At 35.5% G+C, this 24,008-nt stretch overlaps 1 protein-coding gene across 1 annotated transcript; it reads right to left on the reverse strand.

The window, feature by feature from the left end:
- Window positions 1-3,935: 3,935 nt before the first annotated feature.
- Window positions 3,936-24,008, reverse strand: CCT2 (chaperonin containing TCP1 subunit 2). Its single transcript, XM_003770927.3, has 16 exons — window positions 23,807-24,008; window positions 22,711-22,785; window positions 22,553-22,618; window positions 22,184-22,295; window positions 20,736-20,812; window positions 20,087-20,199; window positions 19,738-19,940; window positions 19,171-19,271; window positions 18,958-19,085; window positions 17,996-18,099; window positions 16,211-16,330; window positions 14,294-14,422; window positions 13,977-14,080; window positions 13,622-13,721; window positions 8,013-8,154; window positions 3,936-4,235 (listed from the first exon to the last, which is right to left on the reverse strand). Exons 1-16 carry the CDS (start codon window positions 23,807-23,809, stop codon window positions 4,205-4,207), a joined length of 1,608 nt encoding a protein of 535 aa, XP_003770975.1. The 5' UTR covers window positions 23,810-24,008; the 3' UTR covers window positions 3,936-4,204.

The following is a 24,008-nucleotide window of genomic DNA, read 5'->3' on the forward strand; positions in this document are numbered from 1 at the left end:
GCAAGGTTAAGTAACTTACCCAGGGTCATACACAGTAAGTGTCTGAGGCTATATTTGAACTCAGGTCTTGCTGACTCCAGGCCCAGCACTCTGTCCCACTGGGCCATCCAGGTTTCTCCACCTGGCACATAGTAGATGCTACTAAATGCTTGTTGACTGACTTTTGGACCTAACTACAGTACATTCTTGATTAAAACCAATAGTCCTTCCCTGAACAATTTCTCCTGCATAAAGGAACACATGGGAGACAACTCTTGTTCTCATTCAGAAGAAAATGAATATCCAGAATATCCAGTAACTAGCTTTTCTCACAACTACTCCCACTACTCTCAATCCCAGTTAATTGGGGAAAAAATAAACATAATATTCGCTATCACCCATCACCTTAAGATTCTGCAAACCTGCGACAAAGAATTTGGAACTGTATTGGAGAGCACACTGTGTTATATTTAGCTTTGTAGCATCTAATGCTTTACACAAAATGGGGTCTTTAATCAAGTCTCAGGAGAGATGAATTTTAATTCTCCTTAGAGAGTGTGCCTTAAAGGGGAAGCTGTTTTATTTTCACAAATTAAACCATCACTTCTTAACTGGACAGTCTGCATCTTACTTCACTGGAACTATGGTGCTGACAGTGTCTACACTCATCCTACTTGTGGAGATCACAATCTACCTGTTTTCTCATCATGGGTATTTTTTGTCCAGTCCTTTCAATCAATCTCCCATGGAAGATCTACTCTAGATTTTGGTCAAGTACAGAAGAAAGAGCCCTAGATTTGAATTCTGGTTCTGCTACTTGTTATCTTGGGCAAGTCTTCATGTGATTTTGGATTGATCTATAAAACAAGAGAAATGCACTCAACGATTTCTAAGATTCCTTTCAATTCCAAATCCTTCAAAATGAAACAAGGTAAAGACTCTATTGGGAAGGATTAATCTTCTAGTATCTTGGGCAGGCATACTGCTCATGTCAGAGTACCCAAAATGAAAATATTTCCACTAGCCCATGGCTGTTTATGTAACATGCTAATATTTAGTTTGTCTTCCCAGGACTGAAATTATTCTGCATTACGCATTTAAGGCCACTTAAAATTGTGTTCCCAGCATTGTTTTCAGAGTCAAACTCAGTCATGGAAAAATATTCTGATGAAACAAATACTCGTGAGACTTTTTCTCTATAGCTCAAAACTCACTCCATTTAATATTTCCCTTCCACCCTCGTAAGTCTCAATTGACATTAATGAACTTGAAAATTGGTTTGCCCAGTTTAGCCAATTTCCCATAAAAGGTTTGATTCAGTGTCTGTTTATAACTCTTTTATGTCATTCATGCTCATCTGGAAAGTAGAGACTTTCTTTAGCTGTGCTCTTATTAAGGTCATGTATAGACTGGTATTCTGGCTGATACTCTAGAGTATGTTTTCTTTCTGCTTTGTTTAAATAAATGAGAGGTAATTGAACCTCAGTTCTCTTGGTGCTAGAGTAACTTCAAGAAAATTCACATCTTGTTGGAGTGGGGCTCTTAGTGGTAGGTTAAACATTTATTTACTTGCTTAAGAAAACAAACAGAAGTAAATGTGAATTGCAGATTTCTACATAAGAATAGCTAATGTTTGTCTTTTTAAAATTAATGTCCTATTTTGAATCTGTCTAGCATTTCAATAAGCATTTTCTATATATCTATGTAAATAAAACGAGCATATTTGCAATTATCTTTAGATGCCTGCAAACTGTGTTTTTTTTCTTCCTCAGGAAAAAATTCATTTATTCTCATTCAACTGCTGTCAGTGGCTTTTTTATTAGCCACACATTAACTTGTTTAGTATATGAATATATGATCCCATCACAGCACTGTGTTCAGACAATCATTCTGAAAGCACTGCATGAATGTATTTTAACCTGCCAGAAAGGTTACTTTGAAGTAACAACTTCTGGAATTCTGACTTACATAAAAATCTTCTTGAGAAAGGATGCTGGGTCTAGAAAGGAGTCATTCATGGAACGATTTTGCACAGATTCTTCCTTGGCCTCCGGGCTAACTGGACTTTCAACAGCTATTTGATAGTCATTTAAGTGCAATACAATTATTAAAACTATAAGGATGAGAGGTTTAGGACATTTACCCCCTACTAGGCCAAGTCTGCATCACAGATTAGGACAGCAAAGAATATATATAAAATACTGTGTATTTATCAAAATGTTATCTAAATATCACTTATATTGTTGTTGTTATATTCTCTGTAAGGAATCCATTTTTGACCATGAATTCATGACACCTTTCTGAACTAGGTTTTCTTGTTATGTTTCCTAAATCAGATACTAGAAGCTAATTGTCCAACAACTGTAACTTTTTTGCTTTATTATAAATGATAATAATTAGCATGTATTAACTTAGGTAGAATTGCCAGTTTAATTATATTGGCTCAGTCTACCCATGAGCAATTAATATTTCACCTTTGCTTTCTTGTTGCAGTGAAAATTCACTCACTACTGAAAGGCTGGAAATTGTGGTGGTGATATCTGACCAATGGGCAGTTTTGGCCAACTCTCTGCAATCTTTTTTGCCACCTGGATAATTATATATTTCTGGGGGACACAGTGTTATCACTTTGTTTTAAACATTAATTTCAAAACTGTCCTGATTCCTTTATTTTCTTCTGATCTCTTTTGCATTTTAATATGTTATACCTTTGCTTTTTCTTGTCCCTTTACTTCTTTATTGTGAGGGGCAAGAAAAGGAAGGAAAAGAAAAAACAGAACTCTTGTAACATATGTATGGTCAAGGAAAACATCACTGCATTAACCATATCAAAAGAAAACTGGCTCACCCCATATCCTGAGTGCCTTATATCTCCATCAGGAGGTGGGAAGCATGTTTCAACACTATTCTGTTTAAAAAACAAAAATTATCTTACCAAGAACTCCATGGATGCTGATGAAATGCAGGAAAGATTTATTTTATCTTCTTTCAAGAATGGGTCCAGGGCATATTTCAAGTCAAGCTGAGTTTGTTCATTTCCCAACACCGAGTAAATCACAGATCCTTTTAAATCAAGGCATCTTCTTCTCACAAAAGGCAACTTTTTACCTTCATGGTAGTCACTGCAGCTGGCTAACTCAAAAAGGAATTTCAAGGTTTTATGTAAAAAGTTGGAGAACTTGAATAAACCTAGTGGAATACCATTTATCACTAAATTTTCCAGGCTTCTTGCACTAGTGAAACTTAGAAGCATTTTAACTAGTTAAATTTTTCAATTTAAAGTTATTAGTAGAGGCAGCTAGGTGGTGCAGTGGTGTAGCCCTGAAGTCAGGAGGACCTGAGTTCAAATCTGGTCTCAGACATTTAACACTTCCTAGCTTTGTGACCCTGGACAAGTCACTTAATGCCAATTGCCTCAGAGGAAAAAAAAAGTTAACAGTAACCAATGCCTGTATGTATTTGAAGAATATAGATCTGAGAGTCAGGATAACATGAGCTCAAATCTTCAGGTGCTCACTGGCTGTGACTGCGAAAGTTTCCTTCAGTTTCTTCAAGTGTAAAACAGGAATAACAGCACCTACCTTGAAGAGTTATTGTGAGGATTAGATGAGTGATATTTGTAAAATGTGTTTAACACAATGCCTAGCACATTAGGCACTGAATAAATAATTATTCTTTTCCCCTCCCCATTTCAATTTTGAAACCAAATAATAATAAAGCATAACAAATTATGTGGAATGATTTGCCAGAACACTGAAGCAATAATTGGATCTTGATTTATTGAATATTTTGATTTTAGTTGATAACAAAGTATTGAACCAAATAACTAACTCACACGTGGCTGGTGGGTAGACTATCATTAACCTATCTAAACTCTAAACTACAGAAGCTTTTCTGCAATTATTTTTTACATTAAGGGTTAACACAGAACTTATGATAACATAAGACAAATTAAAAGCAAGGTAAACAATTGGAAATTTTATTTCAGTGCACAGTAGGAGGAAATGAACTTTTAAAAAATCAACTCTATATTTTGTCTGAAAATGAAACAGCAAATAAATTAGACCCGTGTTGAAATAGAAGAGTCAGTTTAAATGTCAAATTCATGAATATGCTTTGTCTCAGATAAGCTTCTGTTCCTTGTTGTCCTTAGAAGGTGCATTTCTCTCCAACAACTTTGTAACTGAAATGGTTGGCCCCAGAGTCCTCTGGGATTTGGGAATGTCTAACATGGGTGGTGATCTGGTACACGTTTTCTGTTAAAAACAAAACAAAACAAAAAAAAAAAATATAAAAACAAACATTAAGAAAATGTATTGTATTAGTTTTTCTCGATAAATCCTAAGCATTCTTTTCTTCTCCACTCTGCCTTTAGAAAAGCAAACAAAAAAAAAAAAATTCCCTTGAATTAGCTATGAGGCAATTTATGTAAAGTTATGGGAAATGGAAAAAAAAAAAAAAAAAAAAAAAAAAAGAGGACATGATTTTAATCAGGCTTTCATCACAAAACTTGGCCTTTAAAAATCTTATTTTGATTAAAACAATTATAATGCTGATTGTTCTATTTCAGAAGATTTTTTTCACACCCATAATTCCTGCTGTGATTGTCAAAAAATCTACTCAATATATAACACCTGATGTTCAAGATTTTCTAAGTTCTTGTTCAAATTGTAGTAGACTATATTTAACAAAGGCCAACTTATGATAGAACATGGAAAAATAGCCAGAGTGGGCAGGGCCAGGATTGCAATTTTCACTCTTTTTAGTATTAGTTCACAGACCTATTGCTCTACTGGTTTTCTTTTGAAGAGGAGTCTTGCTTAAATATGTAAGCAATGCTAAAACAGGCAAAAGAAAATAAGCTTTACTTTCTCTACAAGTTGGATTTAAGATTATTTGGAGTAAAGGAATAGCGGTTAATAGCAGATAATACCGGAAATAAGAGAAATCAAAGGAGAAAATAATGAAAACCATACACATAAACCTAAAAAATAGAGGAAATTAGATCAGTGCTATTTAGGAGTACAGGAATCTTCAAGCAGCCTACTACAACTGAAGGGCCATCAAAGCACTATAAATTGTAGTGCACTACAATGCATACAATTTGGTAGGAGACAATACACATGATCTGACAACCACAACATTTTCATTTTATTTATAAAATCCCTTTCTTCACAACAAATCTGTGATGTAGAGAGAACGGACTAAGTAATTCTTTAAATATGTGCTCATTGCTTAATGTATGCCAGACTCTGCTAAGTTGGAAGGAAGAATTCTTTGGGGCGAGAGGTAGGAAGGAGAAGAAACAAAAATTGTCACTGCTCTTAAGGAAATTACATTCTAAAAGGAAAATAAGGGCAATACAAGCAGAATACATACAGCTGGGGAGGAGACAATCACTTAAGGACTCCTACCTCCGTCCTAACAATGGACCCTAGCTACATGATATGTGAGCTCAAAAAAGGATTAGCTCACCTACAGCATAGACGGCTAAACTGAGCTTGAATAAAGGAAGGGCTGGCAGCCAGAAAGGAATGCTGGAGCAGAGAGAGATCACTGAGACAGAATACATATCTCAAAGCATGATGAAGTGAGAGTGCAAGATGCCAACAAGTCAATGCCAAAATAAGCAATCTGAGCTTGATTCTTCAATCTAAGTAATGAGGAACCACAGATAATCAGCACTGAGGCCAATTATCAAAGCTATATCATTGTTATTCATGCTTTAAGACGGAATGGAAGTCTAGAATGAATTAGAATATGGAAATGGTTTGGAAATACTTATTATCTGTGAAATTCATTTAAGTGAAACTAGAGATCTATCTACACAATAAAAATGAGGTACACTATTTGTATATCGTACATCAATTATTAGTTCATTTGTCTACATTGCAATTAGACAGTGGGCACAGTCTTCATCATCTCTAAAACAAGAGCGTTGTCAGTTCCCAAAATCCTGCAATCCTACACTGCCATGTCATTTAAAAAGATCACCCTCTACCCCAAAATTTCAAAATCTATTAAAATTTCTACAAAATCATTAATGTAAAACAATAAAAATTTTTAAAAGATTTAGTTTTTAAACACATTTTCAGTTAACTGCACTGAAACTAGTCCTTTGTACTATATGCTCCCAACTCATTTGTTCCTAAATCTAACATATTCCATATAAATTTAGCCTACATAAACAAAAACAACAGCAATAAGAATAATGATTCCATAGCAATAACTTAAAAAATTAATTGCAACACAGCAATGCTTGTTTTTCCTATTAGACTAAATTGCTATACAAAGTCAATCTAAAAATGCAGTTTTCATTAGTCACCAGCATATTGTACAATGAAAGTTCTGTAATTGTTCACCGAACACATTAAATTCAGTGAGCACTGAAGGCTCATCTTATTACTTATTGAACTTCTCCCCGCTCCTCACCAAAATACAGATTTCTATAGGAAACTAAATGCTTCTTTAGTTGAAATCTGTCTGGTTGACTTAACTACAACTTTGTGACATATGAATCCCAAATTATTTAGTGGAAATCTGTTAATATTATTTTCCCTCAGCAAGATACCCAGCTTTCTTTCTACAAGATTAGCTTTAAAATTACTTCTCTAATCTGAAGTACACGAAGGTTTTATTCTCTATTTGAGAGTAAATCTTACCAGTTACCTGAGGCTACACGACTAAATCAGAAAACTAATTTCCAGCAGACCAGAAGCCACTTTGGATGTCCAAAGAAATGAGGATTTGTACAGCCACAAAGCTATGACGTGCCAGAGGGCCCTCAAATTCCAAATACAGTGTTCCTTCTATTTAGACCATGTTGAGAATATTTTAATCATGTAACGATTTCATTTGTTTTGATGCCTCTTTTCAAGTTAAAGAACAAAAGTGGAAGGCTTCAATGAAATATGAAAAGGTCTTAAAGAATGATAAATGGACTCGTCACCTGCCAATCATGACTTGCCTCTTGGACATCTCAACGATAATCCCCAGAGGAATTACTGGTGGCACATTTCTCTGGCTTTTCTCACAGGTGCCTCCTTCAATTCAACCCCCTAAATCAAAGGTCATGGAGCCATTTTGTCCAGCTTCTCATTCTGCACATGAGCAAACACCAGAAGCCAGGATTCCCTTCTCAGGGCCTCATACTCCAGTTGGGAGCAGAGATCAGTATAGTGTTCAGGTTCTTTAGTGCTGCTGCTATGCAACTTCACTGTAGTAGGGTAATAATGGATTATAGTATAATAAACATTTCCATTTATACCCCTTTCTTTCTTCTCTAATCCCTAACTATTGGGTTTTCTCTCCTTTCAAAGCCCAAATCATTTAAAGAGAAAAATCTTTAAAGACAATGTAAGAGAACTAGCCTATTTAAGTATTTCCTTAAATAAAATTCCAAATAACCCATGAGATAAGAATATTACTTTTAAAGTAAAGAAATAATAATAATAAACAAGTTTTCCCCAGATTTACTAATGGGTTCAAGGAACTCATTTCTATAAGTGGGCAAGGAATTCTCTTAGTCAAACCAATTAGGTTTGCTGAAATTAGACCTTGGGCAGAAAAGCAGCAAGTATTTAAAGTTTTAGATTCTAAACAAAGAAATCTTGGCATGATCCAATCTGTTCTTTTATTCATAAATTTTAAAACTTGTTTTGTGGCTATCACCTTACAAGTGATTAAAAATATTCTCTCCAGCCAACATCAGATTTTTTTTTGAAATACCAATTTTGTCTAATGAAGTAGTTTTTTCAGAATTCGACACACATCTCAGAAAAACCACTTAAAATGAAAAGTAGCATGTTAAAGAATATTTAACATGCTTAAGAATTCCTGTAGATCTCTGTCTTTTATCTATGTAATTTTTAGGAGTCTAGAAGTTAACATGCTCTTTGAGGGCAGGGCAGTTGTCTTATTTGTCTTTCCCACTATCTAGCACTGTGTAAGGTTCTTAATAAATTTATAGTGAATGAATGATATATTTCTAATATTTCTAAATACTGTGCCAATAATTCACAAATGTGTGGTACCTTGGTGCTGCCTTAATAATGTTATCTACACGAAGAATTACTTCTGCTGCTTCAGCCGCACTCAACAAAACTTGTCTCTTCACTTGGAAACTTTCTGTTATACCAAGCACAGCCATATCTCCAATGGTACCTTGCTTCATGTCTTAAAAGAGAATAAAAATATTAGGTTACAATATCTTAGTTAAAAAGTTTTAAAATCTTCACACTTTTTACCATACAAAGTTATATTAAATAAAAGTTCTTAGATTTCTTTTTAAATTTATTTTAAGACTTTACTTCCCCACTCCACCCCCACATTATACTTAAGAGGCTATGATCATTACTAATTCTAAGGTCATCTAGGCAAATTATTGCTTGTGATAGTCATACATACTAAATGCCAAGTAAATGCCAAATAATGTCTTAAGTACTAGAATACAAAGGGAAAGAGAGAAAGCTCCTATCCGTAGAAAATTCATACGCAAACTGGGCAGAACAATGGCAAAGCCCAACTGTCCATAAAATGGAGACAGTAAGGCAGGTGGAAGCATACCTTTTATAGGACCACAACAGTTTCTTACTCCAAACCATCATAAGGTGACAAAGGACTTGGGTAACAAGAATTACAGGAAATGAAACCAGACTGCCCAATTTAAGTAAATCCAGTGTCTATCCCAAATCATAAATTTTCCAAACACTATATTGCTAATATTGTTACAAAGCTAATATTGCTAGAGGAATCTTAATTATTTGAAAACAATTCCATAAGACTGGCTTTGAGACACTTGAATTACACTAGCTCCTGAATGGTTGTGTATTTTAGTCAAGTCAGTATTACAGTCAAATTTAACTTTTTAAAAAGTCATTTTGGATCTTTTCAATAGAGACATCTTTTTCACAGTCTTCAGAAGCTGTGGTGGCTCAGAAGGAGGAACTAGAACACTTAAAAAAAAGTTGGCAGGTCCATGGGTTCACTTTGCTGGATGGATGGCCAAAAGGGATGCAGGTTGTCAAGAGGTGGGGCTCTTAGGCACAGGGCTGTAAACTGCCTCCAGCAAAGGGATGGCAGTAAGAGAGTAATATAAAATGGCTAATGTGATCTAAATTTGAAATGAAAATGAGATGTATCCATTTCTTGACAACTATAAGAGTTGCTTTGATTGGACCATCCTTTTTATACAGTTTAGTATTTTCTGGTATAACATTATACAAGGTCCATTCTACTTCTAGCTTTGTTGGTCTTAAATCCCCATCAAGGGCTAAGTACTGAAGAAAGTATTATGAAGCACCACCTACAAACAAAACCAACTTCATAGAGTATTTTTCCTCAAGTGTAATCTGAAAACAAGAAAACTACATTCTCAAATATGAGTCCATCACATTCAGTTTTATAAATTTTAATTAGTCAAGTCAATGGGTTCTGCACATAAAACTTCTGAGACTTTGGAATGTTTTTCTAGGGCAGCTGCTCATGACAAGCAGCAAACTCCCACTGCTACAGGAGTCACTTGTCAACTCCAGATTCATTTTCTAAACCCATTCAATGGTATTTGGGTATGTTTTTCCTCTCAGGAAGTTATATTTTCTTAATTATCAAAGATTTATACAACCAAGAAACTAATATCAATTTTGAGGTTCAATCTCCCTAATGCAGAAATTTTGATTATTCTTCACAAGCTGTCACCTAGTTTCTGTTCCAACACTCCCATTAGTGGAATTACAATGGACCACAGAATCAAAAGATCTAGAATTGGAAGAGACTAGAATTGGTCGCATTTAATTAAACCAATTCCTTGGCGAGGAAATTGACAAATGCCCAGACAAACACGGCAATAAAGATCTGAATTCAGATCAGATCACTCCTTAGTTGTCAACTTTTTACTCTCCTAAGCAGCCTTCCTATCCCTGTACTGACCAGTTCTGGACAAAGTCCTCCATATAATGAACTTTCCAAAATTCCAAAGACTTTTACCAATTTCCAAGATCTGTTCCCTTATACAGTTTTTCTCTTTCAACATGATAGCTTTTCAGTTGTCTAAAACCAAACATAATTCTCCTCTAAACCTTCCAAAGTCAAGCATACTCAATTACCTAAATTGGTTTTCATATGGCAGTTTTCAAATGTTTTGCCACCCTGGACTCTCCACATTGATTACGATTTCTAAGTGACAAAAGTCAATGTCATGCTTGATGTGTTTAAAATTGATTATTTACAATCTGGAAAGTGACCCTCAAAGAAATGACAAAAACTCTCTAAAATGTAATAAAAATCTGCAAGAGTAGTAAGTCACTTCACTCAAGGCTCCCTGATCTCTGACATGCTCCACCATTATCGATAGGACAAGTCCATTCCATTACATTTATAGATTAAATTTTGTCCAGCCATTCCCCGAGTGATAGATGGTCTCTACTGTGTCCAGCAGTGCACCAGTGTATCTATATCCCAAAATATTAAATTGACAAATGTGGGGTAGAATCTCAGAAGTTAACTTAATTTGCAATATTAACTATTGATTTAAAGCATTTTTCATTTGGTTGACAACTTTCACTTCCCCTCTCCCAAAATAACCTGGATCCTCAACCTTAGGCCCTTAGCCTTAGCAACTGCTTCTTTCTGTCAAAAGAACTAGAGGGCTGGAAAAGTAAGGAGGATTCTGGGATCTCAACTCTCAGCGTAGGGTTGGAGCTGCTAAGCCTTTGTAGAGCTGAACAGGATCCTTAGGCATGAAATACTGAATATATTGGGGGGAAGCATCAGATATGAGATTAGTGCAGCTCCGGTAGTAGCAGATGTGTGCTTTGGTAGTATAGAATTGTGGAAAGGAAGAGGCAGTAAAAAAAAAAAGTCTGTTATTCTGATGTTAATTTAGGAAACATTCATTTAAAGAATTCTTTCCTATAAGGCTTGTTTATCTTGCTTTCATTAAGCTGGTTGGAAGAATTTACAACCCAGAGACCACCAAGCCCCAGATTTCAATACTGGTGCACTCCCCAAAATTTTATCTTAGCAAATAATAACCAATGAGGATGCCTTGGACACAAATTCTTTACTAGAAGGGATAAGGATATACAGATGTCAGATTTCTTCTTTCCAAGAAAAGAACACTCAAATTATTCAATGTCATTCTCTAATCATTAGAAGATGACACTATTGAGTTTGAGTCATGCATTTATTCGACATGCTTCGAAGCAAGTTATAACTGACCCTCCAACAATTAGGTTACAAGACACAAGGTAATTATCTTTCATTGATGTAATATCACATGAGATGTCTACTTTCTGTGTTAATCAGATCACTGCTTGGTTCTTCCTATGGTATGAAACAAAACTGGGCTCTCCCCACAAAAAAACCTTTTTTGTTGTCTATCCAGAGAGATTATTTTTTAAAGTTTTATCCTTTGTTTTAAATTTGAATACCAAAAGAGGATTTTCAAACATATATAGTAGAGCACCAGGGAAGGATTACACACAAAATCATATCTTCCCCATTAATATTCAGGATTACTAATTTTGTGTTAAAAAAAAATTTATTGCTTTTCTACTTTATTTAACAGCACCATCAATTAACTGCTCTGTTCTTTCTCAATGTGTTGATATAAGAGATGGCAATATAAATTTTCTCCAAGTGACTGCTTTGACTGTATTCTAAAAAATTTAACCCAGCCCAGGAGAGTAGGAAGGGGAACCAATGTTTTAGTTTCCTTCCAAATCAGATCTGCAAATACTGCCCTTTATTTTGAATCAGCTCGGAGGAATTGGCAGAGCTTAAAGTCCTTCTGCTGCTCTCCAAGAAATAATCTATCATCCATGCCCACCACTAGGCTTGTAAATTCCTGTCACTTTCACTCTACCTCTATATATTACACCAACTGCATAGGAAAGAATCATGCCCCATTCCCCAACTTTGTTTTCCCATCCCCATCCTTCTTCAACCTAATCACTTAGCCTTCACTTAAAAGTATGAAGTCTTTCTCCAAATGACTTCTATTTATTACATTCTAATAAATAAAGGAAGTGTTTAATATTTGTTTCTCTGCATATACTTTGAGGGTTTTTGAAGGAGCCCACAGATAAAGCACATTCCTTCCAATCGCCATTTAGTGATCACCAATGGCTTATCATTATTTTATTCTTTTTTTGGCAAGGCAATCAGGGTTAAATGACTTGTCCAAGGTCACACAAATGATGTCGTGTCTCAGGCTGCATATGAATAAAGGTTCCCCTGTCTCCAGGTGCAATGTTCTATCCATTGCATCACCTAGCTGTTACCATTATTAACTTCTGAAAAACTATCTTCAGGTCCTTAAAATTTTTTCTTAATTAGTAGCTTGTTAGATTTGTCTAGTTCTGTGATGAGTACACTAAAGTGTCTATTAGTTTTGTTGTCCATTTGCATTTGATTCATTTGTCGTACTTAGATGCTATGACATTTTCTAATTTCATTTTTTCCTGCCTTATTTAATTTCCCCTAAGATGCAGAAATTGTTATAACTAACCTTTTGAAAGTTATGTATGGGGTGGCCTAGAGATCCTAATATCTACACAACATCTAGATTCTGCCTTTGTCTCCCAGTGGCCCAATGCAGATCAGCTGGGTAGGAGGACCATCTCGTTGCACAGGCAGAAACCAACAGTTCCATTCTCTACTACATCCCAGATATACCGAGTGGATTGCAAGTATTTTGTTAGTCTCAGTAGAGACACGGTCTGGTGCAGGATATCCAGGAACTACATTATTTCTTTCCAAAAACAGGTCACCTGGGACAGACATACATGTCATGGACTTGGGGTAGTGTTTTTTTGTTCCTGTGGCTCCCAAGGGAGTGCTGGTTTCAGGACTTTTGGAGGCCCTGAGGTGTATGCATACCACCTATCCTGGAGTCATTCTTTTTTTTTGGCCGAGGCAACTGGGACTCCGAGGCAACTGGGACTAAGTGACTTGCCCAGGATCACAAAGGTAGGTAGTGTTAAGTATCTGAGACCACATTTGAACTCAGGTCCTCCTGACTTCAGGGCTGGTGCTCTATCCACTGCACCACCTCCCTCATTCTTTTTTTCTGAAGCTATACTTGTACTATACTCTCCATCTGAGTATATCTTTTGGGGTTCTCTTAAACCATGGTAATTAGACTTTGTATTCACCCCAAGTCTCTCCTCCTTCTCTAGGCCCAATTCCTAGAAAAAGTTATTTGTACCCATTGTATCCACACCCCATCTTGTTACTACACAATCATTTTCTAAGTTATTTGTTAGGGGAGCTGAGCCCCCATCTTTCCTAATATTTTGCTTAATTTTTCTCTCAACCAATAACTCTAAATTAATAATAATAGTTTGTTTAAATACAAGTAAATTATGCAAGGATGATTTCTGAGAAAATATATGTCAAGTTTTTCATAGAATTTGAAGTATAACACCTAACTCCACAAGTAAAATGAATGATTGCACAAGTTCATATTTATTAAATGGGAATAATGATAACAAGTCTCCTTAACATTGTTTACGGGTTATAAGACAACAGCAGAATAGGTATTTGTAAAGTATTCTTGGCATTTAAATGACAGATTTCATTTTAGTCATCCAAGTATAAAGCTTCAAGAGTTCATTCAACCAAATAAATATTGTTTTCTTACCAAGTCCGTATGTTTTTTGGCCTTCACTATGGGCAGCACGGAGTTGAGCCACCAAATCTGCACTGTCATAACCAGCATTGTCAGCTATAATGGTTGGCAGCTATACAAAGAAAATGTGCAAACAGTGAATGCTTGCTTCACTATAAAATGTCCATTTGTCTTAATGAATCAACATAGCATTTTATAACCAATAAGTCAAGAGCTTAGAAAAACAAAAATCCCTTCTCTCTCTAAAGAGGAATAAAACAATCTCCCTTTTTAGTCTTTACTATACGTCTTCTATTATTGATGGAAGCACTGTGGCTAAAATTTTAAAAACATGAAAACAATGCTACTTCTGTAACACATGACTTACCATTCTCAAAGCTTTAGCAAAAGACTCCATTGCAACAGCTTCTTTGCCTGGTGTTCTGTTAGCAAGTTCTGTAACAGCATGGGCCATCAGCATCTCAGAACAACCTAAAAGTCAAGAGAAAAAAATTCCTGCTATTCTTTTCTTTACACATAGGGTCAGTGAAAAATGGACATTTCAGATGAATCTTTCCCTTAAAATATTTTGTAAAGCAATATTTAAAAAAAAAATTCCTATAAGAAAATAATATAAGTAAATAAGAGTTGATATAATCCTGAAAAGATAATACAAAATATTAAGAAACAATATATGATACTCACCACCACCATAGACAGTTCTAGAATCTTTCACGGTCTGAGCAAGAACACAAAGAGCATCATGCAAGGATCTTTCTGCTTCATCCAAGATCTGCTGTGTGGCACCACGCAGTACAATGGTACAAGCCTCACCTAAGAAGAAAAAACAAAAGAATCAACAGAAGAAGTGCTCTATTTAAAAAAAAATAAATTGATCTATCCAATGTTTATATGTAAAAATTATATGCAAAAACAACTTAACATTATGAATTCCAAATAACCATTTACCATTTTTAAATCATTCTTCTCTAATACCTATTTAGTGATGTTTAAAAAGTTAGCAAATACCCAAAAAAATCAAGAATGTAGATTTCTTAAAATATGAAGATGGATAACTGTATAAACAAAGACATGATGATGCAATGAAAAACTTTCCCTCTGAAAATATTCAAGGTGAGAAATAAAGTTATTTAAACTCTCTGCATGTCAATATCCTTTCCTATTATCCACCTTTAAGATGAGAGGAATCTAAATTTCTTTTAAAGTGTCTTAGCCTTAACATTCTTTCAATCTGTGGTAAACTACACATGTTGAGGAGATGGGGAAAATAGGGAGAAAAAGACAATCATTTTTGCTAGGGGGGAACAATGGCAAATTAAGCTATCCTACACTTCAAAAACCCAAGGGCACTTGTAAGGATATTTTTAATGTAATATTTACTTCAAAGTACAAAGACACTTTAGCACTATAGCTAACCAGAAAATGATGTGGGTTTCAACAATGGAACATGTCCTTGCTTTAGTAAATGAGGGAAAAAAAAATTAACTAATGACAGAGATATTTGATGTTACTGGCAAAAAGGTACAATAAAAACATACAAATTTTTAATCAAGAGGAGCTGATTAAATTCTTGGCTATGCTTGCTACTAGTTATGCCACTTTATAAAAAGGGTAAGGAGATTTGCCTAACTCATTCTCTCTCTTGTAGTTTTAAATCCTCTACTTTGTTCACATGAACAATACCTCCATTCTTACAAGGTACATTATTACATACAAATATTCAAAGGATCTATATGACTCCATCAGTGAAGATATTTTCCCCACTCATCTGGTAACCAACCTGAAGACAATAAGACTCCAAAAAACCTGAATTCAAGTAACTGTTACTATAGATAAGTCTCAACTGGTTTTCCTTTATATAAAATGATCACATGGACAGTTCTTGTTTTACAGAAATGTTCATTATGCAAATCTGATGCTGGAGATACTGAAGCAAAACAGCTCAGAATTAAGTGGTAGAAGATAGAGTCATGTGGAACTCCTAGAAGGATGGGAAATGTCACCATGAAGTTTCAGCAAAGTTCTGTGTTATGGAAAAATTTACTAACTTTCTAGTGAGTACTGGTTGTACCTGTCTATCTTAGAGAGCTTTGGTGAGGGCTCAAATGTAAAGCGCTTTATAAAATTTAAAGCACATACAAATTTCACTTATTTAACAATTAACAATGCTCATAATACTGTTTCCTAAATGATCAAGAAAATATTTTCCATTATATTCTATGTATGGGAAACTGGTTTTTATACAGAGATTCTTAACCTGATGTCAATGAACTTGTTTCTACGTTTTGATAGCTATAGGCCAACATAATTAAATTTCCTTTGTAAGCTCACGAATTTTATGTATTTAAAAACCTGATTCTGAGGAGTCCACAGGTTTCACCACACTGCCAAAGGGGCTCAGGGCACAAAAAAGACTTGATTATTAAAGAAAATTTTAAAAAGTTAACAATCAAATCAATTTCCATGCTTTAACAGTTAATTTCAGCTATGTAGAAAACTCAATTCCAACCAATTCTGTACAACCAGAAGACTTTAAAACTGTCTTATAGTAACAAAAATTTTATGACACTATATAATTACATTCTTAAAATGTGTATTTACCCAGTGCTACTCCAGAAAAATGGATGAGTTTGTCTTCTCCAATCATAACTTCTTCAATAAGTTTGCAACTTCCTAGCTTTACCAGTTCTGGATGATCAAAAGTTGAGGCAATTTCACCACCTATAAATAAAAATTTGAATTGATTAAATGCATGGCATTTAAAATTCCTCTTTAGTAATGGATGACCAAATATGGATCAACACTTTCTAAATATGACTGATTATGATATGTATCACATTAATTATCTGATGATTAAAGTAACAAATTATCATAAGTATTAACAGTTAATGATTTTTTTTCTTTTTTTTTTTGCTCTATCCAGTTAATGATCTCTTAAATACCAAGTCCACCAGTTTCCTCCATCCTCATTCTTTCTTGACTTTTGGGAAGCTTGTACACACTACTATTCATTATCCTCTTTCTGGATAACCTATTATTCACTACTTTCTCTCTTGGTTCTTCTTTCTGTCTTTTCTCTTTTGCTGGATTGTCATTTATATCTCCATCTTAAAAGGCAGCCCCAGTTAGCACATTTCCCTTTCCATTTTGTGCTCCTCCTCAAGGGTCTGCCCTCTTCACTTTTATCTCTGTATGCTTTCATCATCTCCCTTGGATCAAAGTGTCATCTGAATGTAGAATTTTCATTTCAGAAATATAATCAGTATATCCAGCCCCAGGCACTCTCATAAGCTCTATTTCCATACCACCATCCAATCCCAGAGGCATCTCAAACACAGCATATCCAAAACAGAACTTACTATATCTTTTCCACCAAACCTACTCATCTTATATCTCAATTTTTTTCAGAAACACTTACTTTTTGTCATTCAAATTTGTTAACCTCACTATCATCCTCACTCTCCCCTTAGCTCCCAAAGCTAATCAATTGCCAAATCTTGTCAATTCCACCTCCACATTCTTCTGATCATCCCCCTTTTCAAACCTTACATGCTTAACAACCTTGGTCAGGTTAATAATCTTTCAAAATTCAGATTAAGGGAACCTCTCACATGAAAGCCTTTGCTAACCCTGGCTACTCAGCAAGCTCAAAAACAAAACTACCTCCAATTTTAAAATATATTTTATGCTTACTCACATGCAGATGTTATCTTCTTTTGACACAATATAAGCTCTTTAAGGCAGATGACAATTTTATTTTTGTAGTTTGTAAACCCAACATATAGCATATACTGTCTCTCACACGGTTTTTGTACAATGGGTAACAAATGCTTATTGATTAATCAGTTATTTTCCCAGAATCCAATATTAATACTCTATTTTTTAGAGCAAGTTAAATTTAATGTATTTGGAATTTAATATAATCATTTAATTATACATTCTTTATAAAGCTACTTGCTTCTTTTAAACAAACATGAAATGCCTTTTTTTGCTTTCCTCCCCTCGCCCATTTTGAGAGAAAACTGGGGTGGAGTGACTTGCCCAAGATCACATAGCTAGCTAGTAAGTGTTAAATGTCTGAGACCACATTTGAACTCAGTCCTCCTGACTCCAAGATCAGTACTCTATCCACTATGTAATCCAGCTACTTTTTGAAATGCCTATTGTGAAGGAGGCCTGCCTGAGCCAATCACTGAACATCATTAAAGTGGTAAAAAATAAACACTCCCTGTTTTCAAGGACCTCAAAGGTCTTTTAGTTTTCCACACTATTATCTATGCCAGATAAATTCAGAAGTGACATATTTAAGTCTTAAGCTACCTCCGTTTTCAGGAATTTTCAACAAGTATTCAGAAATAAATACTTGACTGATTAAATTTTCCATACCTGTAACAAGGGCCAGGCGTTCCACACCTGCGAAGTCTGCATGTTCAATTGCCATGACACCAGCAGCACCAAATAACTGTTCAGGATAATTATAAATCAGCTGCCTGCAAATAAAATTGTGCTATTAAAAACCCTTAGGTTTGTGCAAGTATTGAATCAGAGTGGTATAAAACATATCCATACCAGAACCAAAAGAACAAGTATCAAATATGTACTTTTCACAAGTCATCAAATGTTTTGACCTACAACTAAATGTGAGGTTCTCAAAGATACCGATTTTACCACTTTATTTTGCTCTTAAGGTATAGTGTTTATCTTAAGATTTAAATTACGAAATCTTACAATATTGATTTTTCCTTGAAAGACTTTCACTTTTATATTCTTATTCTATGCATTCCCATTTTCCTACATAATTTCAAGTATAAATTAGGGCTGTAATTACACTAACTCAATTATCACTATTTAACACATTTTAAGCCTTTCTCCCAAAGCCTTCAATTTCCAGAAATTAACTTTCAGTGCATGAAATCATAGTAATATACTACAACATGAGGGCTAACTGTAATTTCCTAATTGCCTGACTTAAGATATGATGTAAAATTATTCCACATTCTTGACCTTTCCCATCAAGATATCACTGTACAATGGCACACGAAAGGAAGAAGACAGTTCAGAAACTCAGAAATGCATAAAATGTATGCAAGATAGTATTGTATAATTTCAATGTATTTTATCTTTTAATACTATAAATATGCCTAAATTTTACAATAAGGTACTATTCAACAACCCATTTAAAAAAAAAAAAAATACTCAGACATCTCTAATATAGAAAGCAAAAAAAAACTTATGTGGATTTTCCAAATCATGGGGGCACCGTATTCCTAACCCCTGTGATATGAAATAGGTAACCACATTGTTTATGAAGTTGGTAAAATAATTATTGGTCCTTCAACCAAACACACCTGTTGATAAAGCAATTTATTCCATGCTTCAAGATGCGGTCAACTTTCTCCTTCATTTTTTCTTTTTCAGCCTGTTCTATTTCTGCAACCTTTGCTGTGGAGTCAACTCTTACTCGGGAACCAAATATCTAAGTAAAAAGGAAGCATAAAATTACTTGGGTTATAAATTTTAAAGAGTTATAAATCAAATATTAAGAAATGTAAACCACATACTTTTATTTTGTCTGTGTCCATCCCAGTATTCGCAATAAGAATTTTTGCATTTTCAATTCGCTTTGGTTGATTTACTCCAATTTTCTTATCCAGCAAAAAACCTAAATTGAAAAAAGCAAAAGCTAGTTGTTTTGACTTCATGACGATGTTTGGATTTTATAGCTGAAAACTGTTCTCCACGGTGTATCTTAATTCCACAGTTTCAGACTATTTGAGAATGTATGCCTTCTTCTTAGGGTATAATAATACTGGAAGCAGTAAGGCTGAACAGGGTACAAATGACTTTGTTTAGGGTTTCATTATCAGTGTCTAATGCCACTTTAAATGGGATTCTGAATCTAACTAATTAAGTACTAATTAAATGAGTACCATAGGTATTACAAGAGAAATATGTCTCAACTTAGAAAAATATGCTGTTGCTAAGAAAATCATAATTTTTTGGAATGGACTTTTCCCCTTAAAGATATACAAAACTGTCTAAAGAGAATAACTACCAATATAAACAGAAACTACATTAAATAATTAGCATCTAATGAAAGACTTTATAATATTGCAAACACAGCACACCTTCATCTAAATAGGAATCTGCCAAACTTCCTCCCAGTTTCTTGATGATGTGTATAGCTTCAAGATTGCCAGAGCCTTTCAGTCTAAGAACAGCTTCTACAGCTAACTTAGTGAAGTGGTCTTTGTGATGAGTTAGGAGCTTTGAGGACAATGTAGTTCCAGCAATGTTTATTAAATCTTCACGGAATGCAGCTTCATCATAACTAAATGCGGGGGAAAACAGAAATAAAAACCACCTGTCATTTCCTAAGGAATACATTTTAAAAAATTCATTCTACTTTTAAAATTTTTCAATATGCATTAAGGATTATTTAATGTTGATTTAAAAAAATAATTTTAAGGTACGAACCCATGATCAACTGTGGATAACAACAAAGCCTCTCTTGCTGCTTTTGTAGCTTCTCTCCAGCCAGCAATAATAGTTTGAGGATGAATTTTTTTTGCAACCAAAGACTCTGCTTCCTTAGCAAATTAAAAAAAAAAAAAAAAAAAAAAAGCCAGTTAAGTAATAACATCAATTAAAGTGGGAAGTTTTTTTCTTTTTTCCTTTAAGGGAAGGAGCATTCAATTCTGGTTAATTTTTCATGTTAAAATTTTAACAGCAGTCACAACATAAAATTTAAAACTATCATTTATATTTTCTTCTTGGAGCTGTGATTTAATTGGTCTAGGGCAGGGATGGGGAATCTTTTTTTTAACCCTCGTTTCAAGTTTGTCATTACCTGTGGTTGCCTAAGCAAATAATTTCACAGGTCTCACATGGCTCACAAGCCAGATGTTTCTCATTCCTGGTCTAGAAGAATCCCAAAGAGTACATTCTTTTGTAAAAGGAGATTCTACAACTTAAGTTTTATAGAATTATTTAGGTCAGGTTAAATGATTTTTTCCCCACAGAGCCAGAGAGCCACTATGTGTCATTCTTGATGCACCACATTAAGCTGCATTACATATCTTATATACGTTATAACAGAAATTATTAAAAATCAACTTTTTCTCACCCTTAACAACTCAGCTGCTAACACAGTTACAGAGGTAGTACCATCACCAACTTCATCATCTTGAACCCTTGACATATCTTAAAAAAAAAAAAAACACACACACAAACTTTTATTTATACAATTTAATTTATATAATCTTGTAAAAAAAATATTTTATACATACCTCCTAAATCTGACCCAGGATCACATCTTACAATTGACCCTGCCTCATATCATAATACATTAAGCAATTTTTATCATGAACAACTATAAATCATCAGTAAGATGTAGAGAATTGGGCCCAAAAATCCACTCTTGAGAAGCCTAAATTCTAAAATTTGTTTTTACTAATCTAAATTAAACCTAACAAACATTTATGCAGCTTCAATGTATATATCAAACTATGTATCCAGGGAATTAGCTAACACCTCAGGAAAATGGAATTTCTCTGATACTCTTCACACACTTATGCCCTTTCTTACTACCTACTAACTGGAATATTCTTCCACTGCTTTGCCCGTTTGAAATTCAGTTCAAATGATACCATGAAATTTGTCCTATGCCTCTCTATGCCTCCCAGTGATAAGTCTTTCCCCTCATAGTGATTATAGCTCTAGTTTATATTTCAAATGTGGGAAAATGGGAATGCACTGAAGAATATAAAAAATGAACAAAGTTTTTCAATCTGACCAGAATGTAAACTACATGAAGAGTAACATGAAAAAAATACAAAGAGGTTGGTGTGAAGCACATTTTCAATGCAGTTTTTTTTTGGGGGTGGGGTGGGGTGGGAGGTGGTGGTGGTGAGGCAATTGGGATTAAGTGACTTGCCCAGGGTCACATAGGTAGGAAGTCTTCAGTGTATGGCCAGATTTGAACTCATCCTCCTGACTTCAGGGCTGATATTTATCTACTGCACCCACCTAGCTTCCCCTAACGAAGTTTTAAATGCCAGGATGAGATTTTTACATTTTTTCCCTCTTATGAGTAGGATAATGGATAATAGGGGAATCTCCAAACTAGCTATCTTTATTGATTTAGTAGTAAAGAGTAAACTATTATACTGGCTGATAAAGCCATCTCTTTCAAAATTCTTCATATTTAACATTTTTGGCATTAATTCTATTTATTAGATATATACTTATTATGTACTTTTCTCCTGTTTGTATATAAGTTACTTTATTTTTTTTTGAAAGGCAATTAATTGGGTCTGAGGCTGGATTTGAATTCAGGTTCTGCTGACTGTTGGATCTGTGCTCTATCCACTGTGCCATTTAACTGCACCTAGAACATAAGTTAAGTTACTTGAGAAAAGATCATTTCATTCTTTTGTTTATATCCCTAGCATACTGCAAATGATATGTGTGAAAAAAATTTTTTATTAATGATTTAAAAAAAAAAAAAAGACATTTCATAGGAATCATAGTTAAAAGTACAGACAAAATATCAAATGTTGTCTCTTGACTCACCAACTAAAACTTTGGCTGCTGGGTTGTCAACACCAATAGATTTCAAAATGGTTGCACCATCATTGGTTACCATGAGAGAAGCATCTCTTCCACTGCTTAGAAGAATCTTGTCCTGAAGGGAACAAATTAAATCATAGTTTGCTCCCCCTCTCCCCCAATAACCATATCCTTTACTTTCAAACAATAACATTATGGCAAAAATAATTTTTAGAAGGATGTAATTTTAGTAGTATTTTAAATAGCATACATATTTTTAAATAAATAAAACCTTGCATCATAAAATCCTAATGGATATTAAACTTATTGTATAGCATCCTCCCCCAAAAATCTTTGAAAAATGTTAATGTAAATGTTTTATATTTTTCTTACCATGCCCTTGGGTCCTAAAGTGCTCTTTACTAAGTCTCCAATGGCAATGGCACCAATGAAAGAAGACTAGTTTTAAAAGAGAGAAACCAGAAATTACTACAAATAATCAAGGTGATAATTCAGAAAAAAAAATAATAGCAGCAGAAAAGCAGACTTACCAAACGGGCTGTTTCAGCCCTTTCTTCATCAGCACCAGCCTTGAAGATATTAACAGGTGCAAGCGAAAGGGATGCCTAAAAAAAACCAAAACAAACCCAATGAAATGTAAAATACATAATGTATAATGTAAATGATGTAGAAATGGAAGAATATCTAGCATACATATATTTAGATGTTGTACATATATTTTGTGGATTGAAAGAATAAAATCTGAACTCTTTTCCTGTTCCTTTATCATGCAAAAAAAGGCGCAGCATCCTACAACTTTAATCAAGTCCAACCAGACCAGTTTATAAAATGAAAAAAAATTTAAACTATGAAGCTTTAAAACGTTCCCAAGAAAACAAGACTGTAATTAGAAAGGCTACTAAGTGTATCTTTTCTGGTGGGGCGGGCTGCTCTAAATTTTTTTTTTTGGGGGGGGGAATAAGAGGGTACCTAAATTTAAAGCCAGTGTATACATCACGGTCCATCAGATTTTCCACAGAGGAAAAAAAGCAATTATTTAAACAGTGGCAGACCCAACGCTTAGCACCTGACGAATTTTAACGCATTTTCTTTTATTTGTGCGACGGGCGTTAGAGCTCGTTTTTCCGAGGTGGGACGTGTCTGGAGCTCACTCGGGAGGGTGCCCGATCCCACGAAGCCCAGGGCAGAGGCCGCAGTAGCGGGAGAGGAAGCCCCCCGCCTAGCCCCAGCCCCGGGCTGCAGGCCCCGCCTCCTGCACGCACACACACTAGAAGTTTCTTTCCTCCAGGCCTGGCCCGGCCCAGCCCAGCCGCCGAGCCCGGAGAGTGGGGGAGGGGAGGCCGGGCCTCCCCCCTCCCGCTGAGACGCTAAGATGCCGCTCCCGCCGCGCCGCACCGCCCCGCACTCCCCAGACCCGGTCGATCAGCAAGGCCCGAGCCCGCCGGGCCGCGCCTGAAGCGGGGCCCGGGATAGGCCACACCGCCCGCCCCGCCCCAGCGGCCATGTGCGGGAAGACTCCGGGCCCGCGTGGGTCTCAGAGGAGAAGGAGAACGATGGGAATGGGGGACAGCGCGGAAGTCCGGGCCTCTCCCGAGACGGGGCAGCGGAACCAAGTCGGGGCCTTACCATGATTCCTAAGTCGCCGGCGACACTTCACAAGCTCGTTGAGTCCGCCCGAGTCAGGTCTTTGGGACGGGAGGACAAGACGGAAGTGACGTACAGGAAGTTGCCGGAAAAGGAACGGCAGCTTGCGCGTGTTCCACGCCGGCTCTGTGCCGGCTGCAGCCATTAATGCTTTGCCCCTCAACCAACCCATGGAGAGATAAGG

Source organism: Sarcophilus harrisii, chromosome 5, assembly GCF_902635505.1.
Source record: "Sarcophilus harrisii chromosome 5, mSarHar1.11, whole genome shotgun sequence".
Taxonomy (NCBI): domain Eukaryota; kingdom Metazoa; phylum Chordata; class Mammalia; order Dasyuromorphia; family Dasyuridae; genus Sarcophilus; species Sarcophilus harrisii.